General features: G+C 38.4%; 1 protein-coding gene across 1 annotated transcript; it reads left to right on the top strand.

Annotated features, from left to right (window-relative positions):
* The first annotated feature begins 842 nt into the window (after nucleotides 1–842).
* Nucleotides 843–15,730, top strand: LOC108784249 (1,25-dihydroxyvitamin D(3) 24-hydroxylase, mitochondrial-like). Its single transcript, XM_018552999.1, has 10 exons — nucleotides 843–899; nucleotides 2,612–2,705; nucleotides 2,985–3,081; nucleotides 3,160–3,251; nucleotides 5,776–5,887; nucleotides 8,195–8,337; nucleotides 8,942–9,108; nucleotides 10,355–10,433; nucleotides 13,088–13,285; nucleotides 15,591–15,730. The coding sequence occupies exons 1-10, from the start codon at nucleotides 856–858 to the stop codon at nucleotides 15,699–15,701; spliced, it is 1,137 nt and encodes a 378-aa protein (XP_018408501.1). The 5' UTR covers nucleotides 843–855; the 3' UTR covers nucleotides 15,702–15,730.
* The last annotated feature ends 3,018 nt before the right edge of the window (nucleotides 15,731–18,748 follow it).

Below are 18,748 nucleotides of genomic sequence, written 5' to 3'. Positions count from 1 at the left end.
ACTCCTAACCAATGATTTACAAGAGTACTGTATACCCTTTTCTTGAACTGTCTCATATATAGACACAATTTTATCTTGTGCTCCCATACACTTTACTGATTCATACTCTACATAAGCCTCTCTATCACATTTTGTTCTCTTAGCATATTCAGCACTATAGCTAGATTAATGTAATTAAGTTTGTTGAGTAATTAAACCTGCAATGAAGACTTTTTCACTTCTGTTGCCACTTAGCATGCCTGAGGTTTTAATACAGAAGGCATTTTTTCACACACCACCTAAATGTGTTGCCTTAGCTAAAAGACCTCTGCCTTTTTGTAACATTCCAGGTCCTGTTGACTTGCCTGGCATTGGAAGCTTCCTTAATATCCTTTGGAATGGAGGGTTACAAAATCAACATGAAGTTATGGTAAATATAACATATAAGCACTTGCTTTTACAACTAACTTATATTACCACTTCTGTAATTGAAATATCATATTATGTTTCTACTGCTATACTTCTACTTTTTCTACTGCTACTACTATTACTATTGCTACTACTGTTACTACTACTACTATGGTTAGTACTAATACAAATATTGATATGAACATAAGACATGAGTCAAAATAACATAGTATGTTTAATTACTGTTAATTTAATGTGAATGTTATAAATATTATCAGTTAAAGTTGCAGACACTAAAATTATTGTTTTGTCACTCTTCAGTTAAAATATCATCAACAATTTGGAAGTATTTTTAGGATGAATCTTGGATTTTTTAAGTCAGTGCAAATTGGAGACCCAACTTTAGTAGAAACTCTCCTAAGAAAAGAAACAATGTATCCAAAGCGAATGGAGATTAAACCCTGGAGAATGTATAGAGAGCATAGAGGAGAAGAGTATGGTCTGCTTACACAGTAAGTGCTCATTGTTTTTTTGTATGGGAATGTGTCAAATAAAATTATTTTGTTCTATAGCACACTTTATTTAAAAATGAATTTGCACATAATGTGCTATTTACTACACATATATACATACACATTCTACTAAATATAAGATTTTCTCTTACACAATGATCTATTAAATTAAGTTTATCCTTAGAGAAACAAGACAGTTGTAATCAAATCTATTTTGAAATTGCTAGTTGCCTGGCTGACATGCTGAACCTCCATCTTAACAACTCACTGGATAACTTGCTGAAACAAGTCAACACCCCTCACCAGCATACTCCTTGTGTCATTGACTTATTAGATTGCTAGTCAAGCCACTTTTGATCATATGTAGCAATCCTTAGCTCTAGTTAGTGTGCTGTACCTTTTACAATATTGCTCTTCAGTCACCATTAATGATATACCAGTATATAAATGTCAGTTCCAGTTGTATATGAAATGCTTTTAGTATACTATTTAATGATATTGTAACCATTTATTTTTATAAATGAATGTTTTTATTGCATGTATGCAAGGCTTCTTTATTAAACTGGTGCCTTCCCATTTTCTTTAAGCTGTCAAAATATCCCAGTTTTGTTATTTAGATACATTTAAGAAATGGAGTGCACCAGTTTGTAGCCACAATAAGTATTATTTAAAAAATTGCACTTATATTTTGGAAACAAGGAAAGCAAAAAAGTGTATCTTTATAGTTTACACTACAAGTTGGGGTAAGGTATCCTCCCTGATCACCACTAAGAAAAACTGCTATGTATTATTTTAGAGATAAGCACCCCCAATCTCCACCACCACGCCACCTCCAGGTTTACTGGTGGAAAAACTATACTGCCAGATTTTCTTCTACCAGTAGATAACAATGACATTTGTGCATTTTGGGTCTCTAACCTTTACTTAGTTTAGCAGTAGTGTCAACCCTACCAGCTTACAGTGTTACATCACTAGAGGGCATACTAGCTAGTGGGAGGAACCACAGCAATGGTTAACTACCTGCAGCAGCAGAGGAGAAGCAAAGTGGAGGCATTTCAAGATACAGGAAGTTAAGTATATTGCCTCTTCTTTTACAGTGCACCAGTTCAGAAAAAGTGGACTTATAAGAAGCCTCTGATTATACGAAGTTACACAAACAGACATCTTAAGCATTATATTCTACACAAAATGCATTTTAAGCAATGCACAGATCCATGAACTAAATATAGAAATTAACCATGTAAGTGATGGTGACATATTATACATACCGGCAAAGGTGGTTTTAAATATTGTGATTTACAGTGCCATTGAGGGGATGATTTCCAGGGACCTATTCAACACTAGGGATTGCACACTCCATATATGTGTGTTTGTTCCATTTTCTTTTTTCCCAACAATTCATCTGATGATCCTCCACCCATTGAAAAAGGCAAGCTGCACTATCTCTTTTCAAAGTGAACTGCATCTTTAAATGTATCTCTGCATCAGAATAAGAACAATTGCAAAGTTTTTAAAGATCTCTAGTACACTCAATCTGCTTTTGGTCAATTAAATGTTGTGTAAAAGCACTGAAATTGTTTTCATTATGAGTGGTGTTTTCTTTTTAAAACCAAGCTGCTCTCTGCAGAAATAATAATAAATTGTTGCTACCATGTGTACAGTTTGAAGAAGAGTTATGTGTATCATAAGTATTTATATATTTTACTTTACAGTGAAGGAGAAGAATGGCATAACATGAGAAAAATTGTGCAAGCTCACCTCATGAAACCTAAAGAAATATCAAAAATGGATGTAAAGATTAATGAGGTATTTAACTTATCCTAAATTATGTACACACCATAGGGAAACAAGGCTGACTTTGATATTATGATTTTCTAAAAGGCCAAAGGGCATCTAAATTATTTTGATTTTGGTAGCAAGTTATAAATCATGGAAAATACATGAACATAGTGCCACTGGCACTCTTGCTTGAAAATCCACCTTGAAAAAATATAAACTTTTTCTTCATATGACTGACTAGTTCAAGTGAGTGAATGTTTATTTCTCATTCTATACACATAGCTTGTTTTGTATCACACTTTTTAGGTACTGGAAGATTTTATTAAGTACATTAGCCAAATATGTGACCAAGATGGGAAAATTGATGATTTGTACCTTGAACTAAACAAGCTTTCATATGAAAGTAAGTAAAGTAAAAAAACGTTTTGGTAAGTTGTTTGCACTTGTAAATGATGTAAGTAATGGTTATGTCCCTTTGCAGTAATTTGTTCAGTCTTGTACAATGAGAGATGTGGACTTCTCCAAGAATCCTGTACAGAAGATGCCTTGACTTACATACAATCAGTAAAAAAGGTACAAAACTTGAATTTACAGCTTACGTTTCTTTCCGAACTTGTACCCGTTTATTTTAAAAGGATTAAATTTTTTTAAGCATATCAATACATTGATTTAATTTTTTTTTAAATTGATATGAGTTTGAACAGTCAAGAGATAAACTTAGAGGGTTATTCACAAAGCTGCCGAAGGCAGCCGTGTGAATAACCGACCCGAAGTGAAATGAGCCGAACTCCGTTCGGCTATTCATTTCAGCCGTACACCGACTGAAATCAGCCGTACACCGACTGAAATCAGCCGTACATCGGCTTGCTGTGGCTGGGTTCGGGTCGGCCGAACATGCTGTGCATGTTTGGCTGACCCAAAGGGCAGAAGGAGTTCGACTCAGCTGATCCAACATCTGGATTGGCTGAGCCGAACCTCCGGCAGGCTACTCGCTGCTGTTCGGCCTATTCTCATAGGGGCCGAACAGCAGTGAGTAAATAGTCGAATGCTGCCGAGCGGCATTCGGCTCAGCTATTCTGCTCGGTACCTCTGCGGTACCTCTGCGGTACCGAGCAGAATAGAAAAACAGTTTAAAAAAGTAGAAAAAAGAATAGAAAACGATTAAGCGGAGCTAGCAGTGACAGCTAGCTCCACCTAACTGTTTTCTATTGGCCTGGACCAGCTGTCATTGCAATGAGAGCTTGTTGGAGTCGGCGGTCATATCAAAGCTGGCTCTGCTAAGCTCTCATCATGATGACAGATCAGCGTCCCTGGTTACCTAGTAACCAGGCTGGCTCCGACAAGCTCTCATGACAGTTCAGCGTCCCCTGGTCACTAGGTAACCAGGGGACGCTAAACTGTCATTACACACTGAGAACTCGGCGGAGTACCTCGTAACCAGGGGACGCTGATCTGTCTTTGCAAGTGGCCGGAGCCATCCGTGAGATGACGGCTGGCTCCGCCCAGCTGTCAGTAGCAGGCCGTTCGGCCAGCTTCGGCTTTCACCTCGGTTCAGTCGAGCATATGCTTTCGGCTTGACTGAGCTGCTTGGCCAACCTCGGGAGCTGTACAGGCTATAGTGAATAGCCCGTGCAGCGGCCCTTCGGTTCTACTGAACCGAAGGGGTCCTTGGGCCGAAGCTAGCCGAAGGATCAGCCGAAGCTACGGCTACATCCTTCGGCAGCTTTGTGAATAACCCTCTTAGAGTGCTAAAAAGGTAACTGAACCCAATGCCAAAGAAATGTATATATGGCTTTCTGTGTTGGTGCGACTTACCACTCCTTAGATGTGTTGACTGCATTCGTTTTCTATTTCCAGGATTTCTTCCTTTATTTTCACTTGTTGATCCTGTAAGTAACACACTTACTGACCTAGGATGACACTGCTCCATCTATGGATATATGTATGCTCTATGGATATGGGCAGTGTTGTCATCCTAGGACAGGATTAAAAAACTTTATCTGTACTTAATGTGGCTCTTTTTAGTCCTCCATCTGCTTTTGCTTCTGAAATTCCCTTTCTACTGTTCTGTCCCTTGATATGCTTGCTGAATAGAAGCACCATAGCATGTCCCTCTTATTGACAAGTAGAACTATAGCCATGCTATGGACATTCTAATAATTCCATTTTCTCAACAAGCAGTAACTAACCTTTAAAGCACAAGTAAATTCTCCCCCCCCCCCCCCAAAAAAAGGACAACCAAGACCTTTAGCCATAATAAACTAGTATGCACATCACATTGGCACATTATGGCAGTCTCACCCTTCAAAGTGATCACCTCCTGCAATGTCCACACTCCCCTCCCTCACCAATGCTCCCATCTTTCTCCCAGCCTTTGATTAGCTCGTCCTAGATGGCATAATATATGCATGGGAGCTACCTCCTCTTGGCAAACAATCCTGCCAAGATTCTGAGCTGAACTGTGCTAAGTGTACACAAAAAAAGTGCAGGAAGAATGATCTATGACAGAAGAGACGTACACATTCTCTTCTGTCATAAAAACCTGCCTGTTACCCCAAAAAAAACTTTATTTCCACATTAAATCAAGCAGTCACTGACCTATGTAGCTGCAGCCAATGTGAAGTAATTTATGTTCAAAGTTTACAGCCATTTTACTTTGTTGGCAACTCAGCAGTCTTCTAATCTCTAATGTAAACAAATAGCAGATACACAGGAAGAAGGGAGAGAGAAAAGTGCAGGGAACCAACTTCACAGCTTCTATAGTAAACTTTGAGGATGAACTGCTCCACATTGGCTATAACTGCATATGTCAGTGAGGGCTTATTGCTTGCTAAGAATATGTAAATATTTGAATGTCCAAAGCCTGACCACAGTTCTAGTTTAAAGTTGTAGCTGCTACGTTATGGTTTTAAGTAAATGGGAGCTTGGGGTACTTTCAAAAACTTTTAAATCCTTAATGTGAGCTTCACTGGGGCATAAGAAAAATGGAAAGTGATCTGGATCATGACAATGTTTACAAGAATATGTAATGATATTAGTTTAATTTTGTAAAACTTATATCAGCTAGGTAAATATAAATGTTGTTCTGCTTTCACAGATGATGCAGTATTTAGGCCCTCTGATTGTAACCTCAGCAGATCTTCACAAACAATTTAACACAAAATCATGGCAAAAACATACAGAAGCTTGGGATTATATATTTTCAACAGGTATTCAATTATCATACTTTACAATTGGACTAACACATGATTGTAGGTATCTTTTTTTAAAGTCTACCCTCTTACTTTGTAGTTGGCAGAATCCCCACCACCTTCTAGGGAGTCTCTTACTTAGTGCAACCAAGATTCCATCCCAGGCTGCCATTGATAAACTTTTGTAAGTGGTGTTAGTTCCAGTACAGACAGATTGGTGTTCATGATGCTGCAGTAGTGTGCTAGCACCACTTTAAAGAATCAAATAATAACAACATACAGTGTTGGATGGGGCCAAAGCTGTAACAGGTGACAGGCATCCATACAGATTCCCACATGCAAGTATGGTATCATGTACTGAACAAATTCCCACTAGAAAACCTAAAAACTACAGTCCTTGTTGTACAGACATTGTGAAGGATAGTAGTCCAGAAGACATAAATCCAGGTTTTCAAAGGCATTGTTTTAAGAGTTATGGGTCAATGTTTATAGAAAACCTTTAAATTATTCCTTGACTCTTAAAGCAACTCGCTTTTTCTCTAGATGGTGAGAGTTCTCACCAGTTCAAATTGAATACAGCCACTTTGGATGTACAGTATAATGTTATTCCATGACTTGTTTCTAAGCGTAAAAAAATATGCGAGACAGTAGAGGAAATCCTCAAAGAAGAGAGTAAGAAAGCATTAGCTAAAGCTATTAGTCATTAAACAGTAGTAAACATTTTCAGTAGTCATCATGGCAGCACAATTCATAAAGGAAGTACGCATGGTTAAGTTATCACCATGTGATAAGCAGGATGTACTGCTAGGATGCCTTAATGGCAAGCATTTTTACTACTTAGTAGAGCACCATTTTGCTGTTATGACCTGCTGCAAATGAGATGCATAGTCAGGCCCCAGCTTCTGAGAGCCTTCCTGAGGAATCTTAGCTTCCAATTCAGTAAAATTATTTGGTTTGTGTGTTGCAACTGCCTTCTTCAAATCCCACTAGAGATTTTCTATGGGGTTTTAAGTCAGGTGACTGCGATGGCCGCTGTAGAATCTTCCAGGACTTCTTCCGCTACCAAACCTTGGTGAAATTTAAGGTTTGCTGGGGATCACTGTCCTGTTGGAAGGTCCAATGACCCTCCGAACCTTCAGCTTCCTCATGACGTTTTCTCCTAGGATTCACTGATACTTCAATGAATCCAACTTGCCTTCCATACCCTGCAGGTTTTTAGTGCCAGAGAATGCAAAGCAGCCTCAGAGCATTACTGAGCCACCACCATGCTTAACTGTAGACACAGGACATTCTTTTCAGCATATGCTTCATTCCTCCTTGCCCAGACATATTGTGAAGCGGACCGCCTCAGGACTCCAAAGTCGCACTGCGCAGGCAAAACCTCTGTGGTTTATGTATATGATTTTGAGCAAATTTGAGCCAATTTTGGCCCTGGAGTTCTGGCATGGAAACATTCTAAGCATTACTGTGCAAACTGAAACCTCACTGCTTGACTATTGCCACTAAATCTTGCTGCAGGTCTAGAGGGTTTTTCTCAACCTGCTCTCAGATGTGGGCTCTAGTGAGGGATTCTACAGTATTCAGAGGGTTGCATGATTTTGAGACTGCAGAAGTCTAGTCAAGTTGCATTTTCAGTTGAATTTGGGAAAACCACTTGAAACATTTGTTGTGTTGACCTATTGCTTTTGTGTGATTTGTTCATTGCAAGCAGCCAAAGGTTTGTACATTTTGCCAATAAACCTGATTTGCAATGAAGGGGGTTGAATAATTTTCATTGTAACTGTATATACAGTATATATACAATATGTGTATATATATACACATATATATATTGTTGACCTTCATAATTGGGGAGATGTCCCATCATTTTCTGTACCAAAAATACAACTAAAAGTGATGGGAAATCTCTAAAAAGTGGTGAATTAGACAGTTGCTAATGGAACAGATGCTGTCAATGAAAGATTTACTCTCATCTCTTGTTCTGGTAACCACCTAAAACACTGGATTTCCCATCACTTTTTGTCTTAGTGACAATTGTCAAAGAACAAGGGTGAATTTATCTAGCCAGCACCCAGAGAATCCTGGCATAGGTCCATACCTACCCTAGCCAAAACTAAAAAAACAAACAAAAACTTTAGCTATATGTACACATTAATGCTTTGTATAAATGTAAAACAAAAGTTTTTATTGTGTAAAGTATAAATAAATGTTATGTTTTTATACTGTATATAATAACATAGGTAAAATGTACATTCCTTTTAAGGAGGTAATTTCATCAAACCTAAATATGACATTTCTATTTTTATATCTCCCCTTTTTTACCAGCAACATACTTTATTAATAAGAGATTAAAATCCAGCCCTGCATGGAATAATGATTTACTTAACACAATATCTTCCAATCATCCTCTCACCAAGAAACAGCTGTCTGGTCTTTTTACCGAACTGCAGATTGGAGGTGTAGAAACTGTACGTTTTCTTTATGTATCTAAATGTGTATGCTCATACAGTATAATAATGTTGAATATTTATAAAACAGTGTAGCCAGTCAAGCATAATACAAAAGAAAAGTTCTCAAGCAGATTGAATATGATCCTTATCGCCAACTTGTGGTCACAATGCAGTACTTTCCCCATTCACTCTGTTCTGTATGAATGAACCTATTAAAGAACATTCAGCCAAAAGAGAAATTAAACTACAGACATTTGTAAACACAATCAATTTAATTTACATACTTGCAGTTTTCTGGACAATTAAGTTATGCAATTTTTTATATATATAAATTCAAATTTGCCTTCTATATTAACTCTAATGCGTTGCTCCATGAATGGTCAGTTTTTTGGCAAATTCTCCTGATTTTCACTGAAATTTTAGTTTAAGGAAAACTTTACATTTTGTGCAACTCTAATATCAATACGTGAACACTGCACTATTGGAACATTGGCATGAACAGTATTTTCAAACTACAAACATATATTTAAAATATTCTTGCAAAATAAAGCATTCATACAATATGTGCAGAATTAAGCTTTATAATCAATTTGGACTGTTTCCTATTTTTTTTTACATTTAGACAGCAAATGCTCTATTATGGTTGATATACAATTTATCAAGGCACAGTAAAGTGCAGGAAAAAGTTCTAGCTGAAATCCGGACTATATTACCACCAGGACAGTCACCATCTGCTGATCATTTGCAAAATATGCCATATCTAAAGGCTTGCATTAAAGAATCTATGAGGTTATTATTATTTTTACTTATTTTATACTGCTGTTTCTTCCTGTCCCATTGAGTCTGTCCTGTGTGCACACTCCTAGCTGCGTACATGCACTTCTTCTGAGTCTCTCATCTTCCATCACGGCCGTTTAGGACCTGTGTATTGCAGCCGAAGAGCGAGCGGCGCAGACTTTAAAGAAGACTTTAATGCTACTTTAACAATGAAGAAAATTATTTTACTGTAAAATTACTGATTTTCCCATTAGCAAAATTGCCATGAAATATTTAGATTAATGAGGAGTCATTTTTTGGCTAAAGCAAAGGTCCAAGATAGAACAGTGGAGCTTCCCTATCCTTCAGAAATCATGTAAAGCCTGCTGCAGCCTTAATAAATAAAAAAAACCTTAATTTCACATTCTCCTTTGACCCAAAACATTTCACCAAAAGGGTGACATTTTACTAAAATGGTGAAATTTCACCAAAATCTCATGATTTTTGCTGACATTCCTGGGAAATTTAGAGGTCTATTCACAAAGCTGCCGAAGGATCCAGCCGTAGCTTCGGCTGATCCTTCGGCCCCAGGACCCCTTTGGTTCAGTAGAACCGAAGGGCTGCTGTACGGTCTATTCACTATAGCCCGTACAGCTCCCGAAGTTGGCCGAGTGGCTCAGTTGAGCCGAAGGCATATGCTTCGGCTCAACTGAGCCGAGGTGAAAGCCGAAGTGGCCGGCTCCAGCCACTTGCAGAGACAGATCGGCGTCCCTGGTTACCACGTAACCAGGGACGCTGATCTGTCATTACACTGAGAACCCGGCTAAAACCGACGTGATATCACGACGGCTCCGCCGAGTTCTCAGTGCGTAATGACAGAACAGCGTCACCTGGTTACTGGGTAACCAGGGACGCTGTTCTTTCATTAGGATAAGAGCTTAGCAGAGCCAGCTTTGATATCAGCGCCGGCTCCAACAAGCTCTCATTGTAATTCACTCACTGCTGAAAGCAGTATTCTCTGATTCCTGGAGAGGGATCCTGATTCCAGGAGGAATGTTACAGTTGGTAATCAAAGAATTAAACCCTTTGTGTGAATTTCTCAGATAAGTTGGTGACAGATTTGCATTAAACTCTCCTAGTTAGACCAGTCCTAAAAAGCAGGCACCAGGATAGTTTTTTTATTTTTTATTTTGTTAAATAAATAAATAAATAAAATACATTTTTATTTTGTTAAATGAAACAAGCAAAGTTAAGGGTGTTATATATCATTTTATGGCAGATTAACACCTACAGTGCCTTTTACCAGTCGCACAATGGAGGAAGACACAAATATTGGTGGATATTTGATTCCAGGAGGTGTAAGTATTTTCACTGTATTCTAAAAGTTTTAAGCTTTCATATAACCATAAGTGGTTAAATGGTAAAGTAACACTATACTCAGGAGATAAACCTTAAAAATGCATTCAAGTACCCTATTAATAAAAATGTAGCTTATTTGTGTATCACTCAGCTATAGATCCTCAAATCATCTCTGAATTGGTGCTGACACTGTCCTTCCTTCTGGAAGGTAGCTACTTTTGTTTCCCATGGTTCCTGTGTGTGTTATAAAGTAGCCACCTCTCCAAACTCACTCCTGTGATAGATTATAACTTCAATACAAATGAGTATATTAAACGAGAGTTTGTAGTCCATCACAAGAGTGAACTTTGAGCAGTGGCTACTTTGCAACACACATACCAATACTTTAGAGCACTGGTTTCAAATTGTTTTTGGATTTGCTCCCATATAGATATAATTGATATCGTAGAGTTGGGGCACAACAACACTTTTGTGTGTTAATTTTAACATTTAAGGAGCTTTGTGAACAGGAGGATAAACACTTTTGAGTTTGTTATATTTTGGGATTGGTAGCTGGTAGCTTTTGAAATAATATGTGAATTGTGTTTGTTGATCAAGAAATGTCCTGGAACGTGCAGGTAAAGTAAAGAAAAACAACAACTAAATCAATATTTAATGTGAGTACCCTATGATTTTAAGGCCTGGTTCACACCTGAGCATTCTTCCGTGCATATCCATATGAGCAGAAAGGTGCAAAACACAAAAAGCAATACATTTTTATGGGGCTTGTTCACACCTGCACGTTTGTATAAGAGTAGACAAACGCAGAACACTGCAAAAAATAGATGCACAATTTTCTGGGTGGTTTTCACGCATTCTGGCTGTTCGTAGCCACAAACGCATGTCTTTTAAAAATTGAAAGTTTTTGTCTGCGTGTACGACCGCACGCAAAAACGCACTGAATTCCAAATGCGCAGGTGTTAATGGAGCCTCAAACAGCATTTCTTTTACTTACTTACTTGTTGATTTGTTCCAAGCATCTTGAAAAACCTGCCATAATTTCACTGCAGACTTTGACTGTCTACTTCTTCTGTGTCTGCAAGTAATCCCAGATTGACTTGTCAAGATCAGGGCTTATTTCCAAATCAAATGGCAAGATACCATGTGGAGGGACTGGCTATTCCCAAGACTCATGCCTTGTTGTTGATCAGTTAACCTGGCTGCCATAACTGTAGACCAATAGTGAGGTGCAAAAAGTGGTAGAAGTTGGACCTGAACTCGCAACCATAAGATCTTATTATATGTATAAGATAGAGCTTTGGGTTTTGAGGGTGCCTAAACAGCATGTGACGGCACATGAAAACCCCCTAAAGGGCTTATTTTTTATGTCTAGGGACTGTTAAGAAGAAAACAAGTGGACTTCCATTTTGTTTTCCAAAATACCTTTACATCTAAAATAAAAGTATTTTAAAACAAGTAACAAACAACTGCTTTTTCATGAGGACCATTTATGTACACAGACTTGATCTATAGCAAATGGGAGTAATAGCCCTTAGTAAATTGGAAAATAGGCAATATCCCAGATAGCAAGGATAACTTACCGCAAACTCGTGGCCGGGTTAAATTGTAATTCTTGTTAACTTGCTGCACACATTCCTGGCAAGTTGTAGACTTGCAGAACACTTGCAGCACAAGTTCTAGTTGACACTTTCTGAATTTGCAGCAAGTCTACAGCAACAGTCCTGCAGCTCTTAGCAAGAGCTCTGCAAGCTCGCTAGTCTGGAGACTTGTAATGCAGACTTGCTGTAATTGTGCAACAAAATTGTGAAGCTTGGCAAGTCATTTTCAAACTTGCAGCAGAATTGCTTGCTATCTGGAATATTATTCAGTAGGTTTAGTGCAGCATAGGCAATGTAGATAAAGAATAGGTCCCACTCTGCTCTGTATACTTGGGATGTCATAAATAGAGACACCATTACCAGACTGGGCACAGCAATGCTGGAAAATCCCTATTTGATCCCTACAAATCTTTAGTATTTATAGAACAATCCTATGAAAATACATACACATAGAAAATATATAAAAAATGTAATTAATTCCTCTAACATGATATTAAAAACGTGATCACAATTCCTGTGCTTACAAATCAAACAAGTCCATCCCACAAAATGTGTTAAGAAGACTGATTCATAAATAACACCTCAAACATGATTGTTCAAATATTGTTCTCAGTTCATATGTGTTACAATTCACAGTAGTTCCAAATCCAATAATACACCGGTGAGTTACAGATGAAACCAACTAGCCCCAGGTAGAATGTGATCTCAGCCCATATGGATTAATGCTCACCTTTGACTTAGACCTATCAAGCAGGTCTCATAATGCAGATCCCGTTTGATACTGGGAGGGATTCCCTGAATGTGGTTCCTTTACGGTTAACTCATGGGGGAGCTGAAAATGGGGGAGCTGAAAATGGGGGAGCTGGGATGACATTTTTTTTCTGTGCTCTGCTGGAATGTGCATATTTTTGGTAAGTATACGGTATGTTTCCAACAACTGTTAAATGTCCAGCTTAAATTGTTCTTATAAGCTTTTGGCACTGTAATTATTTAATTTTTATCTCATGTTAAAGTTTGAGTTATTCAATAACATTTGATTTTTTTTATGTTTATAGGTTACAGCAATGATTAACTTTCACACAATGACATGGAATGAAGATTACTTTCCTGATGCTCGAGAATACAAACCTGAGAGGTGGTTGAAGCCAAGAGCTTCAGTTAACCCTTTCTCAAGCACTCCTTTTGGTGTTGGAAAAAGAATGTGTGTAGGAAGACGTTTGGCAGAGTTGCAGCTTCAGTTGGCTTTGTGTTGGGTAATACTAACTTATGTACATTATTATTATTATAATACAGGATTTATATAGCACAAGCAGTTTGCGCAGCGGTTTACAATAAAAGGAAGACATTACGATACAATTCAAGACTATATGGTAAGGAGGACACTGCCCATGAGAGTTTCAATCTATAAGGGAGGGGCAAGTGATACAAGAGGACGTACCCTGTGGGGGAATTAATTGCTTGCGAAAGTGATAGTTCAGTGATTAGTCTGAGTTGGGATAGGCTTCCCTGAAGAGATGAGTCTTTGAGCATCGCCTAAAGGTAGTCAGAGTAGGAGATAGATGGACCTGTTGGGGTAAGGAGTTCAAGAGGATGGAAGAGATGCTGGAGAAGTTCTGGAGGTAAGTATGGGAGAAGTTGACGTGGGAGCTAGAGAGCAGTAGGTCTTTGGAAGAGCGGAGGGGATAGTTAGGGTGATACTTTGAGACAAGGTTTGAGATATAGCTGGGGGCAGAGTTGTGGATGGCTTTGTAAGTGGTTGTTAATATTTTGAATGTTATCCTATGGGCAACTGGAAGCCAGTGTAGGGATTGACAGAGGGGGGTAGCAAACACTGAGTGGTTGGTTAGGCAGATGAGTCTAGCAGCAGCATTCATGATAGACTGAAGGGGGGATAGCCTGTGTAGAGGTAGGTCATTGAGGAGGGAGTTGCAATAGACAAGATGAGAGATAACAAGGGAGTGAATAAGTAGCTTTGTGGATTCATTGGTGAGGAAGGGGCATATTTTGGAGATGTTACGAAGGTGAAGGCGGCAGGATTTGGATAGTGATTGGATGTGGGGCAGAAAGGTGAGGTCCGAGTGAAGGATGACACATAGCATCTTAGCATGGGGAGAGGGATGCATAGTTGTGTTGTCAATCTCAATGGAAAAGTTGGGGGAAGGTGCATGATTGGGTGTAAATATCATGAGCTCAGTTTTTGAAAGGTTGAGTTTTAAGAAGTGTTGTGACATCCAGACCGATATGTCAGTTAGTAGATTAGTGACACGCAAGGGCACTGAGGGACTGAGTTGTGGAGTAGAAATATATATCTGAGTGTCATTGGCATAGAGATGGTATTCGAAGCCATGTGAAGTTATCAACTGACCAAGGGAGGAGATGTAGATAGAGAAGTGAAGGGGTCCAAGAACAAAGCCTTGGGGAACCCCTACAGAAAGAGGTAGAGGAGAGGAGAAGTTAGATTTATAGGTGGCACTGCAGGAGTGCTTAGATAGGTAGGAGAAGAACCACGAGAGATCATTTGATTATGGTGCTAAAAAATCTTAAATAGCCATAAAATGTATAGCTATATAAATGTAAATATGATATAAGCAGAAGAAGGGTGCGTGTATCTTAGGCACTTACTTATAAAATGTAATGCAAATTGTAATAGATTCACTGACATTCACTGCATATTTTATATAAAGTAGGAGCACTTTAGGGAGAATGTACAGTCTCTATTCAGTGAATGCGCTGCTAATCTTTATAAATGGTGCCAAATATAGAAATTAAGATTTCAGCCTGATTGTCTGTTCTTGGAAATAGTCTTCTCAGACATTATCAGCTTGGTGTGTCAACTGGTGTCTTTATATAAACACTATGCTTCCTCATAATGTTTACATCAGGACTGTAGTGATGTCACAGCACTTCCTGTCAGTATGGAGGCTCAGGCAGAGCTTTATGCAGCCTTTTCTGACAACAGTAGGACATGGCTATAGCAATAGATTACTATTAGAAGTGATCTGCTGCACAGCTGCATGGGTGATCTGGATCTGCTCTCCAATTACCAAAAAAAGTGTGAAAAAGTCACCATCAAGCTAATTTGTTCACTCATGAACCTAACTTAATCTTATCTTAATATTATGCTAACAATTTAAGCAACACGTTGTTCCCTGCATTCACCACAATGTATCATTGAAAGGTGAATAAAGTAAAACGCATATTTTCAATTTGAACTTTATGAACTTTACCATTATGCTATGTTGCAGCCCAGTGGCACTAATGTGATATAATTTTAATGAGCATACAGTACATTATTGATTTTATTTTGTGGTCGATATACACGGGGGGGGCGAAAGTTGGTTAAACATTTTGTTTTACAAATGTTATTACTATTTATTCCCAATAAAAAACAAGGAAATACAAATATATGTATCCACATTTGCTACCAAATGAAGGCCTAAGTGGTTAAGAAAAAGTTATCTAGAGATACAATTGTTTTGAATGCTAATACTGTATATAATATAATACCCATTCTAAAGTAAAGTTAATAATTTTTTCTTATACTTCTGGTTTTTCTAGATAATCCAAAACTTTTACATATGTGCTACCGACAATGAACCTTGCAAAGCCATCATCTCAGGGCTCATGATTCCATCACGTCAACTGCCTGTATCTTTGAAGAAGAGATAGATGCTCTCACAGTTCATATTTTATTGATATGTTTTATGCTATTCTCAGTATTTCTTGAAAAAAATATATAATGATTTAATATCTTTTATCACTGTGCTGCTTTTAAATAAAAGTGTCCTAAACTATTTAATATAGCTCTGCTTACAATTAAACCTATTTTATTTATTTGATAGGCACTTTTCTAAATATTGCTGAATTCTCTACTGTAGTTTGCTATCTTACAGATATGTAATATATATTTAAAGTTTACGTATTAACATTGTTCTATAATATTAACACATGCGGTGATTTCAGCAAATAATGTGGAATTGTTCAAGAAACTTTTGGACGATTTCTTAAGGGACCTTAATATACAGGGGTACGGGTACTCCTAGAATGAGATCCTAATAGGTTGGACTTGATGGACTAATGTCTTTATTCAACCTCAAATACTATGTAACTATGTAACTATGTTTACATGTTATTTTTCAGAAAAAAACCTGCTTTTACATTTGTGTATTTATTGTTTTATATTTTTTTTGCATTGCTTTACTTCATAAATAACACAGAAAAACACAACTGTAAAGTGTTCTTGTCCATAAATAAAAATATAAATATTCCATTGTTTTATATGCAATATTTCAAATTTACCTGATTAAAAAAAAAGAAAAACTTTTAAATTTGACCACAATAAATAAATACATATGTAAACCCATTATATATTACCTTTAACGTGCCACTAATCCTGGTGCTTTCAGGTATTTCTTCAATGATGCACTGATTGGATTAAGTGGTCAATCACCATGCCCGAACACTGTCACATAAAAGAGGGAAGAAAGTGATTAGACTTGTGTTACTTTTACATTAAATGTGTGCCTCAGTATAAACATAATTTGTCACGTCTTTAAGCTCACTATAGTTGAGTGTTTGGCAAAAAAGTGTCTTTGTAGTTACTGCATGTATGATTTTCAAGTTTAGTTAAAATCCACTAGGTGGCAGAGCTGCATTAAGAATAAAATAGAATACTTGAAATGTAATATTATTGTAAATTATATATCTTATCTTGGTGCTCTGCAGTGGCGTTATACAGAGTTCCATAAGAATTCCATACCATGAGCACTTTCATTTATTCTCTATTTTTTTATTATGAAAAGAAATTTGGTTTAAAATTCTCATGGCCTATGGAATTTTGAATATTCATTTTATATGATTTTAAAGACCTGCTAGATTTTCCTCATTGGTCACCTCTGGGTCTCTATGCTTGCCTGTAGCTTTTTCTGCATCCTTTAGAGTCTATGGGATAATTATGCCATCATCAATGTGCAGACATAGGAGCTCACCTGCATGCATGTACAGGACTACTTAAATTGACTAGTAAGATCTTTAAGGAGCATCGGACCACAGAGTCTGATTCTAGCATTTGTTTGGCTCATCAGTGTGATCCTTTGTGTTTTTTGACTTCCCTAAGGCTAAACATGCATGCCCGACCTTGACTGCATTCTGCCTGCTATGTCCATTACTCTGTACCCCAAGTATGTTTTCATAGTGTACCTTTTAACCTCTAGCTTGACCTGCAGTTACTCTTCTGTTAGTCTCTAGGAACCATCTATATCAAGCTGATTTGACCCTTCTTTTGACCTCTGAATAGAATATATTTTATCCTCAGGTACTGTTCCCATCTGTCTGCCAGACATTCAGTTAGTTTCTCATCTGACCCCTGTAGATCTATGGCTACCCTGTTCATTACACTATAAGTACCTGAGGGCATATCAGAAAGGTGGATTTAAAATGTAAAGAGTGGTGCATTTTGACCGCATACTTTTATAATCCAAATAATAATAACAACAATAACAATGATAACATCAATATTTGGATCCACATGTGAAGAATTGCTCTTAGCACAGTACCAATTGTGGGTAATCATATTTCAAAGTTAGGCTTCAGTTCAAAAACTTGTCATATTGAAGCCAGTAAGAGAATTAGACGGTCTACTGGAAGTGTAATTGCTAGCTAACTGGTTAATATTCTTGTTTTGCATGTTTGGGTTCATATCCCACCTGGAACACAATCTGCACGGAGTTTGCATGTGTGTCTAAAAGCCAGCTGAATCCTGCCAGCAGCTTATTTAAAGTGACAATCAGAACTCCCATTAACATCTGTGTTTAACATCCCCCACACTGGATCTAAAGGAGGCTTCAAGCTGCTCGAAGACTGCTGAAGTGTTTGGTACAAGGCCTGCACACTCTTCAGCTTGTTTCTGGAATGATGGCTTTCACGTTAAACAAGTTGCTAGCGAGATTTTGTAAAATCTCATTTTAATTACAACTGAAGCTTGCAGTAAGCGCCCCAACAACAAAATCTGGGCATCTGGCAAACCCACTGCCTGCACAGGGGATCAGGGCCACAATCAGGGGGGTATGGCCAATACCAATGTAAGGGGCATGGGCCCCTACCAGGGGCAGAAATATTGCTGGTGTGGCCACCCCAGGGCTCAAGACTCTGGGGGCCCACTGACAGGGGAGGAGATGAAGGAGGCCAGGGTCCAGCAGCGCTGGTCCAGCGCAGGAGGCTGGGGCCCAGCAGCGCTGGTCCTGTGCATGCTGCGACAGAGGAGGCTGGGGCCCAGCAGCGGCAGGTAAGAGGTGCTGCGTGTGCAGGGAAAGGGACCCTGACCAGCCCACCTAAGACCCTGCAGAGCCCACCATATAGAGTCTCAGATGGGCTGTGCAGGATCTATGGTGGGCTCTTCAGGGTCACTCTCAGGTGGGCTGTGTGGGGTGTCAGGTGAGTTCTGCAGATCTCAAGTGAGCTCTGTGGAGCCTCAGGTGGGTCCTGAATTCAGTGCATTAATATGTCCAGAGTCCAGTGCTTTACAAACTCCAGTCCAGTGCGTTACTAAGTCCTGAGTCCAGTGCATTGCAAAGTCCTTAGTCCAATTCATATACAGTTCTGCATTGCTGTATAATGTAGCTGGGATTTGTTGTCCCCCTACAGCCCGTGCCATTCTGCATTAGAGTGTAAGCTCCACCATACAGAAACGAATGTGACTGGCACAGTGTTCTCAATAC

This window comes from Nanorana parkeri, unplaced genomic scaffold (genome assembly GCF_000935625.1).
Source record: "Nanorana parkeri isolate BGI_ZX_2015 unplaced genomic scaffold, ASM93562v1 scaffold105, whole genome shotgun sequence".
NCBI classification, from domain to species: domain Eukaryota; kingdom Metazoa; phylum Chordata; class Amphibia; order Anura; family Dicroglossidae; genus Nanorana; species Nanorana parkeri.
Note: the sequence above shows the minus strand (reverse complement) of the source record. Positions and strands in the feature narration are given on the sequence as shown.

What these genes read in the sequence shown, in the direction of transcription:
- LOC108784249 (XM_018552999.1), top strand. Translation starts at nt 856, where the DNA reads ATGTATAGAGAGCATAGAGGAGAAGAGTATGGTCTGCTTACACA. An exon ending in AGATTGGAGGTGTAGAAACT is followed by an intron (nt 8,338 to 8,941) that starts GTACGTTTTCTT and finishes TTTTACATTTAG; the next exon opens with ACAGCAAATGCTCTATTATG. An exon ending in TGCATTAAAGAATCTATGAG is followed by an intron (nt 9,109 to 10,354) that starts GTTATTATTATT and finishes ATTTTATGGCAG; the next exon opens with ATTAACACCTACAGTGCCTT.